Raw genomic sequence first — 23248 nt, forward strand, 5'->3', positions numbered from 1 at the left:
TTAACCCTTTTCAGACCAGATATAGGACAGTAATGCCATTTCATTGTAGAAATACATAACTATATTTCACAAAACTTTGTGGAAAGCTGCGACACAGTATCTAAGTTCGACAAATACCTTAAAATTCATCTTAAAAACAATAACAACAGCATAAAAAAATAATTTATTAGTGGCCAAGCAGTTCATCTTTAAAAATGGAAACACCATTACCTTAGCAAGGCAAACAATAATGTTCCTGCAAATATTCTTGAATGAGATCAGTTCTCATTTAATAAATAATGCATTCTTTTTCACTGTTTGAATATAATAAACAACAATATTCAACAAATAAGGATTTGAAACATTAGGATATTTTTACATTGTCCATTTTACTCACTAAACCTAACTAGGTTTGCTTAATCTCTCTTCAAGGAAGAAACTTTTTTATCGCTTTTAAAGAAACATAATTTAATGTAAAAAACAAATCAAACATAACATACAGCTCTATTAACAGAGAGCATAACAAATGTACATTACTTGTCCCACTTTTTACCCCTTAGGTCTTCTAACATTCACCCTTAAAGTAGCTCAAGGTAGTCACTTTAAGTACCAAGGTACTACTCAAATTTAAATATTTCACGATAAAGTAAAAGATTTATAAATTGATTTAACTAATCATATTTCAACGTATTCAACTGTTGGTTTCAAAACTGTGTTTTATCAGTAATTATTTACACCACATGATGCGACATCATGAAGAGATGATGGGAAATAATAACTGCAGTAATACAGTTGGTAAAAGATAATAAAAATCATTTGAAAAACAAATTATTATAGTTCCAAGTGATTAGTTCATAACACATGAATCTATAGATGAGTGTAAACATTCTCACAAAAGTAACATGAATAGAAGTTAGAATATTTATTTACTTTTTCTTTGCAGGTTACTTGAAGTAAATATTATGAGATGACAAGATACAAATTCTAAAATATTTGAAATATAATTAAAACTACTTTTTTTACTTTGGTTTTAAAATTTGATATGCACATGTGTAACTCACATCAAAGGTTCTGACTGGCATGGGTAAGGATAACAAATATCTATCAATCATTAAAACTACAGGGTGTTCCAAAAGTCACTGTGCAGTTTCGTAATCATATGTTAGTATATTTCAGATTGTGATCCCAAAATGGTTTTAACAACTGAAGAACGTGTATGGGTCGTCGAACACGTACTCAGAGAAGGTGGTAGATACACAGATGTGGTGTGACAGCGATTTGCTGAAAAATTCCCAGATATACCTGTTCCACATCGCAATGTAGTTTGTAACCTTGCTGATAAGTTTTGGAAACTGGATCAGTGGATGATGCCAAACGCTGTGGAATCCAGCAAAGCTATCGGAGGAGAAACTGCTGGATATTTCTAACAGTGTGATGCAGAGTCCATCAAAATCATTACGAATGTTAGCTCAGCAGCACGATATTGGTCTTGTAACTGCTCATAACGCCATCAGAAAGAAATTAAAGCTCTTCCCATACAAAATAATGGTGGTACAAGTACTGAAAGCAACTGATAATAAAAAACAAATATGCTATTGCAGATGGTTTAACCGATTTATCGAAGAGAATACAGCTAATATGTTGGATGTGACCTTTTTTCACTGATGAAGCATGGTTCCATCTTTCAGGTTACGTTAATTCACAAAATTCAAGATTGTGGTCATCTGATAATCCTCATAGTTTGCACAAAACACCCATACATGATTTCAAGGTTGGTGTGTGGGTTGAGATTTCCAGATGTCAAATTGTTGGCCCTATTTTCTTTATGAACACAATAAACAGAGAGTGCTATTGTTCGGAGATTATTCACGCCTTCATCAGTCAGATGACAAGTGATGAAATCAATTACTCATGGTTTCAACAAGATGGTGTTACTGCCCACACATCTCACAGATCTATACGGTTGTTAAAGGAATGTTTTGGAGACCGCATTATTTCCAAAGACATGTGGCCCCCACGCTCACCAGATCATAATCCATTAGACTTTTATCTATGGGGAGCAGCAAAATCTGCAGTGTATCGAGATCGTCCACGCATGCTGGATGACTTGAAAGTAGCGTTTAAGAACAAAATAAGAAGAATCCAGGCCTGTATTGATGCCAATGGGGGTCACTTTCAATATTGTTTATAATTGTCATTCATATTTACCTTCTGTATTCTATATTGAAACATGTCTGTTAATAAATATACAAGTGCACAGTGACTTTCCAAACACCTTGTAGGTTCAAAACTTCCAGAGAGATAAGTTATGTTAACAACCAATTTAAACAAACCTGATCTCTTAGTTCTGTTAGTTGCCGAGAAAGAGTGGTTACAAGTTTTTGTGTTAAGTCGAGCTGGGCCTGCAGTGTTCTCATTTCGTTCTGTTCCCCTTCTCCGTCATCGGCAGCAAGAGACATCGCTCGCATTCGTGGAAACCAGTCGAGGTTCCTGTCCTTCAATGTAATAATACCAAGGTAAAAAAACATACAAACTTTCACCTTAAAGTTCCAAACAAACATCTCAAAAACAGATAAGACTTCATAAAATTCTTCTTATATGAAATAAGGTTTGTGTCAGATTTAAGACAAACAATCACCACTGACTACAGTTTGAACCACAACCTACATGCTTGCTGTAAAGAAAATACAGTCTGCACGTACGGTAGGTGAAGCTCACATCCCATATCTGAAAGCTCTTCTTTTTAGAATCACCAACAATATTAGATAAGCATAATAAAACAAATTATGTTAATGCAGGAACTGTATTTCTACATGGCTGTATTTAATAATTGCAAAATAGGACCCACAGGTTTAGCCACTTAACTCTTTAAAACAAAAGGGTTAACATTTGAACACCTGAACCAACAGTAAACATGGCTTAAGCTCTCGGGAGCAGATGCTATATGATAGTATGTTACCGATTTATCTGGTGCAGTATTCCTATCACCTAGCATTTGAACACTTGAACCGATGGTATACATGGTTTAAGCTATCAGATTAGATGCTACATAACAGTATATTAATGAACTGCCTAGTGCAGTATGTTACTACTGGTATTTAACTGTGTAGGTATTTTATAACTAATAACCAGTACACTACTACACAATGCTATTACAAGTATTTAACTATATATGTATTTTACGACTAATAACCAGTATGCTATTACAATGTTTATTATGGGTATTTAACTGTGTAGGTATTTTATGACTAATGACTAGTACACTGTGACACAATGCTGTGTAAGTATTTTATGACTAATAACCAGTACACTATTACACAATGCTATTATGGATACTTTAGCTAGATAGGCATTTTATAACCAAAATACAGCAAATGTGTACCCAAACTGACGACAGTTAAGCACTTGATGTTATTCACTATGTCCTTCCAATACAAATAACAAGTTTAAAATAAATAGCACTGAAGGTAATGAACATGTGTCAGGGTTAACATGAAGTGAAACTAGTGTACGAGCACTTAATCAATCATGTGCTCTATTATTAACACAAACATAAGCTGAACTTCATACACACACACAGGTGAGTATGTAGTCACCAGTGCAGAATTATAAATTTAACAGCAATGTATCAAAAAACTAAAAGTCAAGCACCCCCTTAACACATTTTCTATTAAGTACTACTACAGATATTACATTTGCAGAAAAATAATTTCTCGTTTTCTTTAGCTATATTACAATAACTGTTCTAACTTTGATCATTGCAGCCACATAGCTTTCAGGACCAGTGAACTCTGTAGAATCTTTAACCTTCACCAGTACAATGAAGTACAAATAGTGCCACATGTTGTGTTCACATCGAATATGTTCTTCAAATGACACGGTCCTGTTGTCAAATGATGCTCTTTCCAAACCTGAAACATAAAATGTCTCCTTATATCTTTTTATTTTTTACCAGTAATAAATTGTAGTATCATATATGATACTTCCTGTAAATTATCTTAACTTTGGTTGTTTGGGAAACATTAAATACAAATAGTTATTTTTAGCCTGTATAAATATTTTATAAGGTACAATAATTTTTGTAAATTGTGTATAAAATAGTTTTTGCAGGACATCCAAAGAGAAGTTGAATGCATCTAGAACAAAACAGTAACTCCAACAAATCATAAAGACTAGACCACATTCACTGCAGAATTTTGTAACATGAAAACAATGTACCTCCAAAATTTTTCCACGTCCTACAAAAACAAACACAAAAATTAATTTTTTGAACTCAACTTCAAAATGTAATGCATGTATGTATCATAAGACACACTGGTGAATTGTATGGGGTGCCATGTTAGTAGCAACAGGACCATAGCTCGAGTTTTTTTGTAATGGGAACAATAAAACAAAGGACAACTAGCTTTATTGTTTACATCTAACATGGTTTTATGCTTCTATAGAAACATTATTTATTGTTTTCTTTCAATAAAGCTTATTAAAATTATAACATTAAAGGAACTTTTATATATGTGAAGTAATTTAACACTTAAGTTTTTATTACTGCAAATAATTTAAACAAGAAAAACTGACTTCCAAAACATCTTATTTTCTATCTACGAGCAATATTAATTAGGTCTAGCATTCATTTCACAGTTGTTATACTTAGAATTTTTGACTAGTGTTGTGATATATATTAAACACATTCTATAGTGTGCCTTTAAGAAGAGAAAAATAATTACACGAGTTTTAATATTGTTCCACAAGTATTCATTATAACTAAGGTCAACACTAAAAGAACCAATGGCTTTCAAAAACCATTCTGAAACAGTGACCTCAGCTACAAAGTGAGTCTTGTTTATGAAAGTGTAAGATTGTTAATAAGTTCAAATCAAGGACTTTGAAGAAGCACAAGTCACAAAATTTCAGCCACATTAAAAAAACACCAAAAACAACCACAAAAGAAAACACACCAAAAACTTCTCAACATGGACTTAGGCAATTTGACTGACCACATGACCTTTCTATACTCACTTAAAGTCTTTATGAATTTAATACATCTAACTTTTAGTGTGGTTTGTATATCTTTACAAAATTATACATCTTTAATATGCAATAAAATAATTTTAGTTAATTATCTAAAAGACGAATTTGTTCATTAATATGCTGAGAATATGTTTTGAATAGACTGTTTTGAAAATTAATTTTTATGTTCAGATTAAAAATATTTTTCTCCATCTCAAAATTCTCAAATTTCCTTTGTGTAGTCCCTCAAGCCTCCTAAATACATTTCATATGTTTTTATTTAGTAAACCTTTATAGTTTATCCGTTTTTATTCTCTACTCTAACTCAAAATGAGATATAAAAACCAAAATCTAAATTACATATCTTTTATTTCTATAATAACTTTAAACTGTAGTTTTTGACAGATTGTTAAGGAAGTGTATTCATGATGAAACTTTGTAAAATGGACAACAACTGTCTGTTGTGGAGACACAAGCATAGAGCATGACTTTCGAAACGTCGTCCTCTACGCTCGTGTCTCCATGACAGGCAGTTGCCGTCCATTCTACAAAGTTTCAACTTTAGACTGAAATACAACATACATCTATTTATATTATTGCTCTTTTAACCATGTCTGACTACTACTTGCACCTTCATAAGCAGTAAATCCCTCAGATCTCATGCAGCTCACTCCATGCTAGTGAATTACGTTACACACAAATTACCAGAGTTCCTTGTGTGTGCACCTCGTGGAACATTATAATTTTTATTTTACCTAATCTTAACTAACCTAAAAAAAATCCCTATTTTTAAATTGTAGTTACTTTTATAACAATAAACATGAAAACAAGAAATAAACTGCTTACCAAATCTTTTATTTCACTGTTTATTGTCAAGGACATTTAATCCTACCTTTTTATACTAATGATAATAATGCAATAAATACTTTCTAGTTAAGTTAATAATGCACCAACGAACATAGATTAGTAGAAGACAAAAAGTAGATAACATACTCTAGCTTTAAAAATTTTTCTAGTTTCTAATTATGGGCCAAGAGCCATTACAAATTAATTCAAATTAGCTGTTACGTTTCCCACGGCAAGAAATGCTGTACTACAAATGAAATTGACGTTTATTTGACTTTCCATTTTTTATAAGTAATGTATAATCAAATGTGAAAAAGAACTAGTAATAAATCATGGAAGAGAGGATGTGATTAGTGGTGTCTGACTTTTCTATTCAATATAACAAAACATTAAGGATATAAAAATTATGCTTTGTTTGAACAATTACAAATGTATGAGGATGTGATTGGTGGTGTCTGACTTTTCTATTCAATATAACAAAACATTAAGGTTATAAAAATTATGCTTTGTTTGAACAATTACAAATGTATGAGGATGTGATTGGTGGTGTCTGACTTTTCTATTCAATATAACAAAACATTAAGGTTATAAAAATTATGCTTTGTTTGAACAATTACAAATGTATGAGGATGTGATTAGTGGTGTCTGACTTTTCTATTCAATATAACAAAACATTAAGGATATAAAAATTATAGTTTGTTTGAACAATTACAAATGTATGAGGATGTGATTGGTGGTGTCTGACTTTTCTATTCAATATAACAAAACATTAAGGATATAAAAATTATGGTTTGTTTGAACAATTACAAATGTATGAGGATGTGATTGGTGGTGTCTGACTTTTCTATTCAATATAACAAAACATTAAGGATATAAAATTATAGTTTGTTTGAACAATTACAAATGTATGAGGATGTGATTGGTGGTGTCTGACTTTTCTATTCAATATAACAAAACATTAAGGATATAAAATTATGTTTGTTTGAACAATTACAAATGTATGAGGATGTGATTGGTGGTGTCTGACTTTTCTATTCAATATAACAAAACATTAAGGATATAAAAATTATGGTTTGTTTGAACAATTACAAATGTATGAGGATGTGATTGGTGGTGTCTGACTTTTCTATTCAATATAACAAAACATTAAGGATATAAAATTATGGTTTGTTTGAACAATTACAAATGTATGAGGATGTGATTGGTGGTGTCTGACTTTTCTATTCAATATAACAAAACATTAAGGATATAAAAATTATAGTTTGTTTGAACAATTACAAATGTATGAGGATGTGATTGGTGGGGTCTGACTTTTCTATTCAATATAACAAAACATTAAGGATATAAAAATTATGGTTTGTTTGAACAATTACAAATGTATGAGGATGTGATTGGTGGTGTCTGACTTTTCTATTCAATATAACAAAACATTAAGGATATAAAAATTATAGTTTGTTTGAACAATTACAAATGTATGAGGATGTGATTGGTGGTGTCTGACTTTTCTATTCAATATAACAAAACATTAAGGATATAAAAATTATGGTTTGTTTGAACAATTACAAATGTATGAGGATGTGATTGGTGGTGTCTGACTTTTCTATTCAATATAACAAAACATTAAGGATATAAAATTATAGTTTGTTTGAACAATTACAAATGTATGAGGATGTGATTGGTGGTGTCTGACTTTTCTATTCAATATAACAAAACATTAAGGATATAAAAAATTATGGTTTGTTTGAACAATTACAAATGTATGAGGATGTGATTGGTGGTGTCTGACTTTTCTATTCAATATAACAAAACATTAAGGATATAAAAATTATGGTTTGTTTGAACAATTACAAATGTATGAGGATGTGATTGGTGGTGTCTGACTTTTCTATTCAATATAACAAAACATTAAGGATATAAAAATTATAGTTTGTTTGAACAATTACAAATGTATGAGGATGTGATTGGTGGTGTCTGACTTTTCTATTCAATATAACAAAACATTAAGGATATAAAAATTATAGTTTGTTTGAACAATTACAAATGTATGAGGATGTGATTGGTGGTGTCTGACTTTTCTATTCAATATAACAAAACATTAAGGATATAAAATTATGGTTTGTTTGAACAATTACAAATGTATGAGGATGTGATTGGTGGTGTCTGACTTTTCTATTCAATATAACAAAACATTAAGGATATAAAAATTATGGTTTGTTTGAACAATTACAAATGTATGAGGATGTGATTGGTGGGGTCTGACTTTTCTATTCAATATAACAAAACATTAAGGATATAAAAATTATGGTTTGTTTGAACAATTACAAATGTATGAGGATGTGATTGGTGGTGTCTGACTTTTCTATTCAATATAACAAAACATTAAGGATATAAAAATTATGCTTTGTTTGGACAATTACAAATGTATGATGCATAATTTACATTTAACTTCATTCTATTTGAAGGCATGGTGTATAAAACAGAGAAGATGCCAAGACAAAATGTGTCACGCTCGGGGAACTTAAAACTTGTATAATAACAACATATGGATTATTAGCTAAGGTTTTACGTTATATTAATTGGTATAATGTAGAGAAAAGTAGTTATATAACATTTTTAATATAAGACACTAAAAGTTTGTGTCATGTGCAGTAAAGGATACCCAGGGCAAGAGGGTTAATAGATTTTTATAACCTAGATCTGTTAACTGTGGTATTCGAAATTACTCTTAATCTCCAGCAGAAACCATTATAACAGAAATTATGATACATGGCAAAAGGACATAATTATAGTCATCAGACTGAGCATGATGAAGTAATTCTGAAGATAGCTCACATTCTTGACCACCATTCTTATAAAAGATTGTGATTTATACTTATCTCAAACTAATTATACACGATGAAGACGGATGTAATTAATTAAGGTCTGTCAATTTTTCTGGTTGTTGCTAAAATAGTTACCAGACAGTACAGAATGAAATTTTTTCTTACATGTCGTTAAAATACAACAAGATGGCACTAAAAAACGAAAACTTACAGGTTTTGTTTGTTTGTAATTAAGCACAAAGCCACACAATGGCTATCTATGCTAAAGTTACAGAGAAATGCTACATCCTGATTTAAGTAAGATCATTTAAAACTTATGGTCACCTAAATTGCCTAATATAATGTTCATGGCACATTACATAACTAGCATCACTGGTTGTCAGTTTTTCTAAGTTTAACTACATTATTTAAGGATTATTCAAAGTATCAATTTTTCTTTATGAGGGTTTAGACCAATCTTCTTGATGATGAGAAACCCACTTGAAATAAAAATGTACCTCAGAATGGCTGGTATGGGTATTAACACTTTTATTGATAAGGATAGAACAATGTTTTGACCTTCTTAGGTCTTCTTAAGGTCGAAACGTTGTTCTATCCTTATCAATAAAAGTGTTAATACCCGTACAAGCCATTCTGAGGTACATTTTTAGACCCATCTGTTCAGTCTACCAGTGGCTAAATTTGTACCTTTCATAAAACATAGAACAATTCAGAAATGATTCATGAAAGAGTACTTTAATACACACCGACCATTAATCATTCCAACTCACCACAAATAAAACAGGTATTTTTCATGATCTCTTCCTTCTGTTGCTTCTCACTCCTTAAGTCAGCAAAGGTGTCAATAATTACACCAAAAATAAGATTCAGAACTATGATGATGACCACAAAGAAGTAAAGCATGTCATAAACCACTCGTGCTGCAAACAGTGGTTCCTGAAATTAAAAAGAAAAACAAACTGGTTCAGGAAGGCTTATTCTAATATTAATAAAGCCCTCACTTAAGAATGTAAGTATTTTAAAGATTTTAACTAGGATGTGTGTTTTTCTTATAGCAAAGCCACATTGGACTGTCTGCTGAACCCACCAAGGTATCAAACCCCTGGTTTCAGTTTGTAAATCTGTAGATTTACCACTGTGCTAGCGGGGGGTGTTTAACTAGGACTCAACAGTTGTAGGTCTCAGAATCGGCATGCATAACCACCTGCAATTCAGTGAAGTTTAAGACTATAAATGTTGTGTATTTTCTTACTTTGTTTCTATAATCTTGCAATCAAGAAATACCACGTGCACTAGAAGTTTGGTTGCATAAGTGAAAGGTGTTCTATAACCAGGGCCTCTTAATGTCTGGCCAAGTGAAACAATAGCCCAGATAAGTAAGTGTGTAAATTTCATGAATGTGAAAGTAAGAAATTACACAAATATTTCAACACACTCTTTTCTTAATAAAGAAAGTAACATGTGAGGTGTAATTTCCCTAACTTATATTTGAGAAAGTCCAATTTCATGGATCAAATAGTTCAGTTGTTCTTATAAAGACAATGTAGTCAGATCCATTAAAAGTTTAACTAACCAAGAACAGGAACATTTCCTCACTTGCTTAAATAGATATGATTAAAAAAAACAACTAATCTTTCATAGCTTTGGGTACTTTTCTTCATATCAACTGCTAAACATCATCTTAGCTGAACAATGTGTATAGCATTGTATTTTTTAATGTTTTAACATAACTACATATTGTGCAATTTTCCAGGTGCAATCAAATTACTGAGATAGGTTTATATTTGAGTACGTGTGCATTCAATATTCAAATATAATTATACATGTATCATGAAACTGGGCACATAACTTGCATTTTCAGACTTTGTGCATATATTTAAGAAACTTTTTGGGCACAGTGGAATATTGTTAAGTCACAAATGTTCAATGTTAGAAATTAATGTACAAATGTTTTAACTCATTTAGAAAATTAAGAACATCTCATCTCCCAATTCTAACTACCATTTTAAAAACTGAAGTGGATTGACAGATTATCTTTCTCTTTTTACTATATCATATTGAAACAGAATAATTATCTACTACTAATAATAACTATCTACTACTTTGCTCTGCTTGTAAATAATTAAAAGTTGTTTTAAGATAAAAGAAAATATTAGAATTAATGAAATACAATTCACAGTTAATGTAAAACAAATTTCAGTATCATCACATTTCTTCTTTACCAAATCTTATGATGTACTCCAACCTATCCTACCTTGGCACTTGGAGCACGAAGCACATCTCCAATTCCACCACCGTTTCTTAGCCCTTGGTTTAAGGTGGTAACAATACACATGATCATTGAATCACATGCTCTTTCCTTTCCACCCTCAATTTCTGGTTCTTGTAAACTATTTTCTTCTAGTACATCTAGGACAGAACTTTTTGTCTCTACTGGAAGATGGTCTGTTACACCAACAGAACAAAGCAAAATACAAATTATAATGTAACACAATGACTACAACAAATCTGGAATTATTGTGTATTTCAAACCTTTTTTTTTTAATATGCAATCAGAACAAAACAACTGCAATATTTGTTAGCGTTTTTATAAGAGTATAGTGTTTGTGTATGTATGTACACACACACACACGTGGTACAACTCTATATAAAGTTGCTTTCCTTTAATACTATAAATCAACTGCATGTGAACTAAAACCACCAACAGGTTTTTTAACATAGAAATGCCTTCAAGTTCTTATACTATTTATATTTCATACATTTATTTTAACAAGTTGTTCTTCAAATGATAATTGTAGGTCAAAGCAAAAGCTTACTTTTAGATTATTAATAATAATTAAATTAATTTATTTTTATAAAGTTATTAATAAATGAAATATTACTGGAGAATGAACTTCGTAATAATGTAGCAGTTTTATCAACAAATTACTTGGACTTCAAAAAGTATTAATAAAATTACTGTTATATTTTAGTTCAACCTTTTATAATTTTTAATTAAAAATTATATATATATATGTATATGTATCTAACATTTGTGTGTAATATTTTTTATTTAATTGAAAAATAACTAGCCAAGATACACACATGAATGATTACATTAGAATCATTTTTCTTCATTTGCTCTAAATTAATTAAATGGTTAATAATAAACTAATGTTGTAGCCATGCTATATACTATTAATATTTTAACAACACAAACTGCTTTAAAACACACATTATAATTTGGTTTCTATACACTACAAAGCTAAATTTGTTTGAAATTTAAAAGCCAACAGCTAACCAAGTCTAGAGTTATGGTGAATCAAGATAATACTGCAAAGCTATGGCATTGGCATTCATGGAAACAACAGAAGGAAGAGTGGGGAAGACTTTAAATCAATATTATACATATATTCTAAATACAGAAAGAATGAATGTTTTTATTTTTGAACGGGAGGGACAAGTGCACCCTGTGGACACCCACATGACAATGTTTCAGGCCAACATGGGACCTATTGGTCCATCTCTGCTATCCCACCCTCTAAACGAAACTACTAATTAATAAATTTTAAACAATCTTAAAAGCAGCCCTTATTATTCATATCTTATCAAGCTTTGTCTCAAACTCACTTAAATTTACTGTGCCCACATCATCCAAAGGCAGCCCATTCCAAAAAGTCAACTATCCTGTCAATCAAACTGTCTTAGTTGAATGTGACTCCTACCCTGCCAGAATTTATACTCATGTACCCTAGACTCACTGTTCTCACTGCTAAGTAAGAAAATATATCAACACTGTCAATTCCTTTTACATTCTTAAACACCTCAACCAAATCCTTCTTAATGATTCTTTTTTTCAAGAGAAAACAAGCATCAGATTTCAACCTCTTCTCATATTACAACCTCTCCATTCCAGGACCATTCTAGTAATCCTTCTCTGAACCCTTTCCAATAATTCAATGTCCTTTTTAGAGTAAGAAGTTCAAGACTGAATACAATACTCTAAATATGTCCTAACCAGTGACTTGTACCTTGAAATTATAACTCTTTAGACTTGTATTCAATATTTCTGTAAATACAACTAGCAAAAGCACACTGCTTGGATGGCTTAAAAGACTGATCAACCATTACACCAAGATCCTTTTGTTTCATGACACTGTTATGATTATTCCTATCCAAATTACACTTATAATTCAAATTATAATGCACATGCAGTATTTTACAATTTGTGCCATTTGTTTGCCCAACTTGTTAAAAGACCTAATTTGTTTTATAAAGCAGCACCCTTTTCTTCAATTTGTTTTATAAAGCAGCACCCTTTTCTTCACAGATAGCAACACCCAAGATCTTACTTAATATCACTTGAAACTTTTAATTTATTGACTATCCTTTCATCTATGCAATTTACGTAATTCAAAAAAAGCAAAGGTCCTAAAAGTGACCCATGAGGTACCCACTTGACATTAATCCAATATAACTGAAAACCATTTGTAACAAGCCTCTGCTTTCTTTCAAATTTACTAACTTATCCCCCCACACCTATAGAGATAATTCTTTTAAAACCTTTTATGTGGCACATTGTCAAATGCTTTCTGAAAATCCAGGTGCACCAAATATACACTCTTACTCTTATCTACACAAGCTGTAACTTTTTTTACAGAATGTCAAAAGACTTACAAGGCAAGATTTTCATCTTGGAAACCCTACTGACTATCCAATAAAATTCTAAACTTTGTTAAATTACTTTGCAAAGAATCTTTTATCAAACTTTCTAAAACTTTTCCAACAACTGATGTAAGACTAATGGGTCTATAATTACTATGACAATTTTATTACCTCCCTCTTAAAGGACCAACAAAAACTAGTAGCAAGTGGTTCACACATCCAATTTTTAACCTCCTTCAAAACCCCTGAGGAAATATTATCTGACCCAGAAGCCTTATTGTTTTTTTAAACTTCCCGATGTTTCTTAACCAGTTTAGAATTAATGCACTCATCTTGTTTGCTCTTGTTGTCATTTACCAACTGTTTAAGATATGGACTGGTGTTTTAATCTTTGTTAGTAAAAGCTGAAGTAAAAAGTAAAATTTAATAATCCAGCCATCTTGTAATCCAAGCCTTTCTTTGTAATCACTTAAGGACTGTACTCCTATCTAACTTTATATTGAAGCAGGTTCCAGAAAATATTAGTTGCAGTTAACACAATTTCTTTAAAAATATATACAGTAAAATTTTAAATTAGGAAAATATATAAACACTGCCATTTCACCTCATTTATACTGACATGTTTTAGTGAAAATTTCCAACCACAGTTAGAATTCAGAAAATGTTGAATACTGGAAATGACCTCCGAATGAAGCAAACTACATAATAGCAGATTTAATGATAAAATCTGCTTGCTATATACAAATTTCTTACAGTTACATAAAGCTATCCTGAAAGCTGCATCCCTTGTTAGTGTGTGTGTGCATTTGATTGAGAGTAAAGCCACATTGGGCTATCTGCTATGTCTATTTCAGGGAATCAAACCCCAGACTTTATCACTAACTCAGTAGATTTACTACTGAACTACTAGAGGACATATTCGTTATTATATCCATTCCTAAAAACTGTGTACATTTTTCTACAATTTTAATTTGTCCTAAAAGTGAAAAACACTAGCAGAAACTGAGTATACAGCCATGTAAATGTTATTGTGTTACCTCCTACATTAAATAAATAATAAAGAGAACTTAAAAACAGAGTTGTGTACATGCTATTTTGCCATAACACCAAATCAAAGAAAACAGTTTTGAAATTGTATTTTATAACCTTCCAAATCAAGAGCCCCTCCCCTTTTATTTTTACATATTATGAAACAAAGCACTGCAATTGCAAAAAAAAATGTACTTTCAAAAAGTTTTACACAGGAGCTATATGTATATATATATACACAAACTATTCTCTCTCAACAAAGGTCAAAAATGGAAAAACAATATGCAGAAGTTGAAATAAAACTACCTAGGAAATATAACGTACCAGATAGATTATTATGAATGGTGTACTTGTTGTCTCTTGATGTTGTATTTTTATCACAGTTGGCTACTTCTTCTGATGAACAAAATTCTGGTTTAGGTTGAAGGTCTGCCGTTTCCATTGTTGGACTATGTTTAGCTACAAATTCTACAGCAAAATGAAAAGGGCTTCACTAGGACTGTGGATAACTTATTTTCTAACCAAACCTGATTCTAGAACAGCTATATTTCACATTATCTGTTGAATGAGTTTTTATGAATGTCAGAAAGTTATTTTCATATTGAAAAAATTATTATGGTAATTTTTTTTATTACATGTCAGTTTGAGTGTAAACCAGCCCTCTGTTTGACATTCAACCAGTACAACAAAAAACAGTCGAACTAGCATTGCTACAATGTTTTTTAAACTGACTTTATATACTGTCAGTACAAGCTCAGGCTTTCTCTGTGAAAATATTTCAGAGCAAATTTAGGCTCTAGCTTAAATTTAGATACTAGTTATCTGTGTACATCAGTAAATTTTAAAACTAACTTACCTTAACCAGATCTTACATACATACATTTCCCAAGATTAACTAGTTTCAACATTCAAATAAATATAAAGACATTTACTTTAACACAGAAACTTTAGCAAGATTCTATGTAATGTAGTTCTAGTTAAGGCTTTCATGTGGTTTTATACACTCTCAATAAACCATTTAGGTTTGATTTAATCTTCAGTAAAGTCATATGTACTTTAATTAGAGTAGCTTTTGCTTAGAATTTAGCAATGTTTGGTACATTATTTCTATCACAGCACTGAAAATTATTTGTACTTAAACCATAACAACTTAGGAAATGTGTCCAATGTTTTTACCCTAACTGCTTAGAAACAGTAGTAGATAATTCAGCAAAATTCTCTTCACTTACCCTAACAGTTTAGAAATAGTAGTAGATATTTCAGCAAAATTCTCTTCACTTACCCTAACAGTTTAGAAATAGTAGTAGATATTTCAGCAAAATTCTCTACATTTACCCTAACAGTTTAGAAATAGTAGTAGAGAATTCAGCAAAATCATCTACACTTACCCTAACAGTTTAGAAACTACAATTTAGGCTTCAGTACAATACAGTGGTTTTATCATAACTATTTAAAAACAGTAGTAGAGAATTCAGCAGAATCCTTTATACTTACCATAACACTTTATAAATAGTCTTTTAAGTTTCAGTAAGGTACTATGTAATTAAACTATTAACAATCTGTGTTTTTAGATTCAGAAAGATCTATTGTATTTAACTCTAACAATTCAGAAACTGTGTTTTTGTCATTTCATGTAAATTATCTAAACTACTGAAACTGTAGTTTACACTTCAGCAAAATCCTTTCTACCTAACTCTGATCAATTAGAACTTCTAGTTTGAGCTTCATAAAATTCTCTGTATTTACTCTATTACTCTTATTACATAAAACCTCTAGTTCAGATTTCAGAGGACTCTTCCAATGTATGTACTATACTGTAGTTGGCTGTAAACTTCAAATACCATATTTGATAATTTGTGTCATTTAATTTATATTACCTGGTAACTTTGGTTTTGGTTCTTCCACAATTCTTTCATCTACTTCCATCAGAAAGTCATCTCGGAAGAAGAGGTATCCAATAATGGAGAAGAGGTAGACCAGAATGAGAGCGAGGACAGCCGTGAGAATGATAGAGCGTCCATTTCGTGTCACAGACTTGATAACATTGAGAAGCGTCTCTTCTTGAAAAACTACATCTAAAAGCTAAAAAGGGTATCATAGTAATACTGCTAAACTTTCCTACATGTTAAGACCTTAAATATAAATAAACCATTAATAAAAAACACAAACTGAAGACTATTAAACCCATAGATACATCATAAGATAACAAAAAACAACCAAACATCACACCATTAATAAAAAACACAAACTGAAGGCTATTAAACCCATAGATACATCATAAGATAAAAAACAACCAAACATTACACCATTAATGAAAAACACAAACTGAAGGTTATTAAACCCATAGATACATCATAAGATAAAAAACAAACAAATATTACACCCACCCAACTAACTGACAAATACATTTCTTTTCCAATCACTTTAATGATTCTCAACCTAAATCTAGAAGATGGAACTTCTCAAACAGATGATTAAAGACCAAACCACATCCAGTTATCAAAGATCACAGCCAGCTAAAGATGGGAACTTAATAAACAACTGATTGACTGATAAGATACAGATAGAAGTTAAAAACTGACACCTACATAACTGAGTTGATATTATAATATTTCTAGTGAACACACAAAAAAAAGTTATTGTTGTTGATTTATCAAATGTATTAAATTTAATGTTATATTTGTTTTTTATATAAGTGTTTAAAAACAATATACAAATGATCATAGTGCTCCTAAGTACTACCTTACGTGTTTAACATTAACGATAACATAAGTCATTTATCAATCATATCAGTTATGTTTTCATAAACAGAGCCAAGTGATTAACGATAATTGATTAGTTGCTTTCAGATGCTGTTATACAGTTGTCTTCCCACCAGTAAACAGTTCAAGAAGAAAAAAACCAACAATGAAAGGAAATTGGTGGTGGTGTGTGAATGAAGCTGTTCAGCTGTTTAAAATTATATTCTCACTATGTAGCTTCATGTTTAACAGCAAACACATGTAATAATAATTTTCAGTTATTTGGATGGTTATACACTGATAACTGGAAATCTTAATTTCAATTACCTAATTAATTCCAATAATTATCTCATCACATTACTTAAAATAGTAATAAATAGAAACAAATTTTGATTAACTGATTATGTCTGTGAGAAATTAGAACTCCATAATAATTAGAAATACTAACTTTGGTTAATCAATTTCATTATAATTTCTTATCATTGGTTACTTTACATGGCACTAATCTATGTAATTGCTGCTTATAGATAATTAAGTTTTGCATGGAATATTTTTCTAAGCAGTAACATAATACTGAATACATTTTTATTTATTAAGCTTCAATGAGTACAACTTATTTAAGTACATATGATTTATCCATCTTGTACAAGCAGATACAAGTATGCTTCATTAAAGATTACTTTTCCATTTAAAAGATTAAAAAATGTTTTGGTAATAGCTACAAACTGCTGTGATTATGGAGTTTTTTTAAAAAGTCACAGAAAACAATATAAACTTAAACTGGTATTGAAAAAACATTTAGCTGTGTTTTGTTCCATAAAATTACTGGAATATTATTTATTTAAAAAAAAAGAGAAGAAAATACATTTTATCACTTTGTTTTGTTTAATACTTTCATATCAAATAGAATAATTACAAAACCTTTTGAGCTTTATAAAAACTTGTTTTAGACAGATATGAGATCGAAACCAAATAACATACCATTACTGACATATTCAACATAATTAGAAATAAAAATAGAACTAAAGCTCACTTTGAAGAGAGATTAATTAGTAATATTAACAGCAGAAAAAAAACTTTTATTAGTAATTGATAAAATAATAAAATATTACAACAGTGATTGATTCATTCTGCATGCCCTATTTAAATCAAGACTAGCTATTATTCACGACTTCAAACAAGGCACATTTCAACCACATGAATATGTGATGACTAAAATATGTAATATGCCTTAAGCATTACAACCTGTTGTTCATACTTATTTTATCAGACTAACATTCCTTCAGATAGCTTTAATTTGAGATACAATTAGAGGTTTTTCTAATACTAATTATGACCCATTATAGATGGGTCATATTGCAGAACCTATACATTAATCTCAAACAACAATGCAGCCTTTCAACAATCAAAACCTAATTTCATCTTGGTTTTAAAAATATTAACAAAAACAATACCTAATAAATAATCATAGGCAAAGAAGAATTGGAGCCTCGAATAAAAATTTCAAGCCTAAACAACTGTTGAAGTTAACTTGACTGTTAAATTGTTAACAATATGAGCTTGGAGAAAAGGAAAATGGAAAATAGAAAAATCTCTTTTTAGAAAAATGTTCTAAAGCCATTATTAAGTTTCAAAATACATTTTTGTTTTCCACATGAAAGTTGAATAAATAAATCAGCTAAGCAGCCACATTAGAGACTGCAAATGTCAGGCAAAGTCACTAATAATTTAGAATTGCTGTTTAGAGGGAGAGACTCTAGTCAGCATCACCAACTGTCCACAGAGATACTTTCAACCAAATCACTGGACTGTCCGTCAGTTACAACAATACTACATTTAAAAGTGTAGAGTACGTTCAACAAGTTATCATGATTAGAATTACAGAACTTCTGACCAGAAGTTCAGTTAGCTGGTCACTAAATCACATGAAACTCAACAGCTATAGAGAGTTTATGTAAAATTATGAAAAACTTTACCATTCAACTCTTTCCCCAACTTCAGCATCTGTAAGCAACATTACTTTATTAAACATCTTTCTCAGCACTGAAAATAATAAAATTTCAAACCCTTATAATGTAGTAACTACATATAACTACAAAACTTCACAAACTGTGTTTAAAATGTTTCACCACAAGATTAAGAGAATAACTTACCAGCACACCATAGAAAAAAGGATGCATGCATAGGCCTAGCACACAGAAAAACAGGTAAGCTACATGATACAGCAGTTCTATATCCGTTAGAATTTGTCGGAAAGTCTTGTTAAATGTTCCATTGTTTCCCATAATACTGACTAGATGTACTGATGACATGATCATCTAATGGAAAAGAAAAACAAGTTGGTGATGGAATTTATTATAAACAAGTCACAAGAATACACACACGGCCATGGCAACCACTTCCAAAGAATACACACACGGCCATGGCAACCACTTCCAAAGAATACACACACGGCCATGGCAACCACTTCCAAAGAATACACACACGGCCATGGCAACCACATCCAAAGAATACACACACACGGCCATGGCAACCACTTCCAAAGCTCATTTGAAAAGCTGCATGTGTAGGCAAAGCTCAACATTCACTTTTGAAATGACGACACAACAGACATGAATATCGTTGATGCTAAATGTTATTTCACAAGCAGGATATTCTACACTAAATTGTTATAAATTAACCTCACTATCATTTACATTTTAAAACGTGAAGTAACTTAAATAACAAACATGCAGATTTATTTTATGATATTGTGAAGTGACTCTTAGTTAGACTGAAGTGCTCAATAATTACATTTCACAGTAGGTGGTACAAGTAGTTCAGAACATTGGCTGTGCAACACAAAACCTTTTTAAAGCTATGAAATAATTTAAATTTATGGATTAACGTAAACTTTTGCTGTCACTGGGGATGGGTACTGTTGCCTGTACCTAATAAGTCCAATTACTAGTAATCACAGATCAATATAATTTAATGTCATCCCATAGAACATCAAATCTTTGGGATTTAAGATCTTATAGAAGATATTAAACAGAATGTTAGATCATTTAAGACCATGATCACCTGCAAAGCTTAACATGGAATATGTAAATCACAAGAGATCACTATTAGACTGCATGGAATAAGTAAATCACAAGAGATCACTATTAGACTGGACTTCTAATCATTACAAATAAAGAGATCAACACATTTATATATAAAGTTAATAACTTAATTAAAAATAAAGAACTTACAGAGTGAAACACTTAGATCTAGAAATGAAACAAAGTTAAAATCATAAAAATGGTAATATTGACATTATCAATTATCTTAGATGGCACAAGTAAAAGATAGGATCTGGTATAACAAAATGAAAGAGGTAACAAATCATAAAAATCAATGATCTTTTTAAACAATTACAGCATTTGTAAATTAACTTGTTGATGATGATAGTACATGATGTGTTAAATGACTTAAAAAACAAGACATTCTCGATGTCATGTTTATAAAACAAAGTAAAACTTTTAAACAGCAAAATGAAGACACTTACATTGGCTGTGCCCAGTAACCACAAAGTTGGTTGTAAACCTAAAGAATAGATCATACGAAGGATGACAGTTCCAACAAAAGTACGAATGCCCAACGGTCGAGGTAAAGTGACAACTGTAGCTAGGGAGATGAACATAGCTGCCCAGATGAGTCCAGAAGCTCGTGGCCCAAGATCTAGTGATGAAAATAAATACATAAAGGCATATGTCAGTTTGGGATTTGGTAACATTGAAAAATAAACAGAAAACTAAAATAGGACAAAGAATTACACACCTTTATATAATTCAAGATTTAAAACATATAACCTTGTATCTTAAATTTACATTTTAATACTTGTTTTGTATTATGTTACATCTCTTTAAACAAAACAGTAAAGCTGGAAAATGAACCAAGTTAATAAAAATTATGGTTTCAAATTCAGAGCAAATTAGAAACTACAGTTTATGATGTGGATGACCCAAACACAGATGTATAAACATATATCTTCAAAATCAGTCCTAAACAGTGGAAAGTTTTAAATATTTAACTCTTTTGGCACAGTGATACTTTTTTGGTTTTTGCTGATGCGATTCTTCACCATGCTACAATAATGTACAGAGAAGAATTTTCAGGAGATAAAGCCACTGTCATTTCTGTGTGTAGGTTAACTCCTAATCACAGACATTGAAAATCAACCTGACAATCAGTATAGCTAATTTATCATACTTTAATTTTGATTTGTAAAGAATATAATGCATTGTTACATCAGCTGGGTACTTCCTGCTGTTAATTTTGACAAGTCTTTATTCTACACTATTATAACTTATAACCAATTCCAGCACAGAACATTGAACCAGCTCTCTATAAAACACCCTAGATAATTAAGTTTTTAAATTGCAGTTTTCAGATCAATTAATATCAGATGAACACGTTCAGATATAACAATAAAATGTAGACTACAAAACTGTTATGCAGAGAATAAATTGAAAAGGAAATAAACAGAGATGAATGAAGAAGTAAACCTTTATTCAAAGCGAAAGATGTTTAGTCATTATGACATTTACTAGCCCGTGGAAGTAACATCTTAAAAATATCCACAACAGACAAATATGATTAAGTGTAATGGTCAAATTCTGACTGAACAAGCATAGTATACCAGGAATGAACACTTCAACCATCACAGAATATTTCACATAACATTTTCAATGGATAAAATCTCTGAGCTCATACAAATTTTTAAAAATATTCAAGGCACCTTTGCCACTTCCCAGAAGGCAAGAAAGGGTAGAGAGGTCAGACACATGTTCAAAGTGATACAAGTTTCTAACTGTTTTATGTGTATGCTTTACCTGAGCATACATTTACAGTCTACTAACATTTAATTAATAGGAATCCTTAGTACATGGAGATTATATGTACTAAAACAAAACACACACACCACCAACAACAACAAAAAAACAAACCTGAATATATATGGCTAAACATACATTCTAATCTAGTTATGAATGGATGAAATTGGTGACTATTTTCAGTTGTTACACAAAAAATATTTTATTACCTTGGGTTATGACCATAGTATCTTATCCTTACATTCACACTGATTTTATTCAGGTGTTATGATTTTCTCACACAAAATGTATTTCTGATACATACATACCTATTATCATTTAACTCTGCCCTCTATATACAAAAGGAATGTTTTTTTAAGAATGCTACAATAAGAATGTGACATACCCTCATGTTGCATGTGACTCTATTGAATTCTGCCAGTGTTGGCATAAGATGGAAGTGTCAATTTTCAGTGGGAATTGTGAGAGGTGGCAAGTACCTATTGGAAATACATTTTCACTGTAGGAAAATTACAACTTCCAGTTTGGTACAGCTCAAATCCCACACTGAATAGAGGGAGAAACCAGTTCTAGGGTAAGAAAGAAACATTCTTCAAATGTGTCTGTAGGACACTCCCTAAGATGAGACAGTCACTTTATAAGATCTGATGTTGGGAACTGCACCACTTCTGAACCAGGTATATTCTATACCCATTGAAAAACGATGTTGCACATAGTGGCAGAAAACAGAGAAGCACATCAACCTGGGAGAGAACTATGGCCATACAGTGATCCAAACCATGCAATATTTATAAAACTTAATCCCAAATATTAAAAAAAGAGGGTAAAATGAAAAGGATGCAAACCCAGGTGTAGAATGGCAAGGGCACAAGAGATTGTAAATGGCGAGTCAACCATATCTCAAAACCCATGCTGGTAGGAATTGACATCCACAAGGAAGTACAATGAGGCTCATATTGACAAGTTTGATCCAAAACCAAGGCCACAGGGACCCAACATTTATGTGGGAGTAGGAAGGAGGATCATACCAGTAGCAGGTGAGCTACAAACTAAAACCCAACCAACTGGTGAGAGTAAAAAAGTGAATTATACTAGTGGCAAGTCAACTACAAACTAAAATCCAGACAACTGGTCAGGATATGAAAGAGGATCATAAAGTTTTCATCTCCGAGACTGGAGGTTTGGATGAAATACCGGTGACTGAAGATGGTGAAGAAGGTGTACATTTAAAGGAAATGGAGAAGAAGGATGGAGCTCAAGAAGCTGCAGAAGCCACATCTGGCACAGCCAGGAAAGAACTGTCAGGAAGAATAAACATGGAGTG

The 23248-nt window shown here is 31.2% G+C and overlaps 1 protein-coding gene and 1 long non-coding RNA gene across 2 annotated transcripts in view; both read right to left on the reverse strand.

Annotated features, from left to right (window-relative positions):
* Positions 1-23248, reverse strand: part of LOC143251110 (uncharacterized) — a 119156-nt gene that overhangs the window by 54652 nt on the left and 41256 nt on the right. The window lies entirely within an intron of this gene.
* Positions 1-23248, reverse strand: part of LOC143251252 (inositol 1,4,5-trisphosphate receptor-like) — a 46514-nt gene that overhangs the window by 7236 nt on the left and 16030 nt on the right. Inside the window, exons 10-17 of the mRNA XM_076502695.1 lie at positions 20598-20770; positions 19222-19386; positions 16205-16409; positions 14652-14795; positions 10909-11099; positions 9425-9590; positions 3730-3890; positions 2313-2474 (exon numbers count right to left, since the gene is read on the reverse strand). Coding sequence (XP_076358810.1) covers positions 2313-2474; positions 3730-3890; positions 9425-9590; positions 10909-11099; positions 14652-14795; positions 16205-16409; positions 19222-19386; positions 20598-20770 — 1367 coding nt within the window. The remainder of the gene's footprint in view (positions 1-2312; positions 2475-3729; positions 3891-9424; positions 9591-10908; positions 11100-14651; positions 14796-16204; positions 16410-19221; positions 19387-20597; positions 20771-23248) is intronic.

The sequence above is a fragment of the Tachypleus tridentatus genome, chromosome 5, assembly GCF_004210375.1.
Source record: "Tachypleus tridentatus isolate NWPU-2018 chromosome 5, ASM421037v1, whole genome shotgun sequence".
NCBI classification, from domain to species: Eukaryota; Metazoa; Arthropoda; class Merostomata; order Xiphosura; family Limulidae; genus Tachypleus; species Tachypleus tridentatus.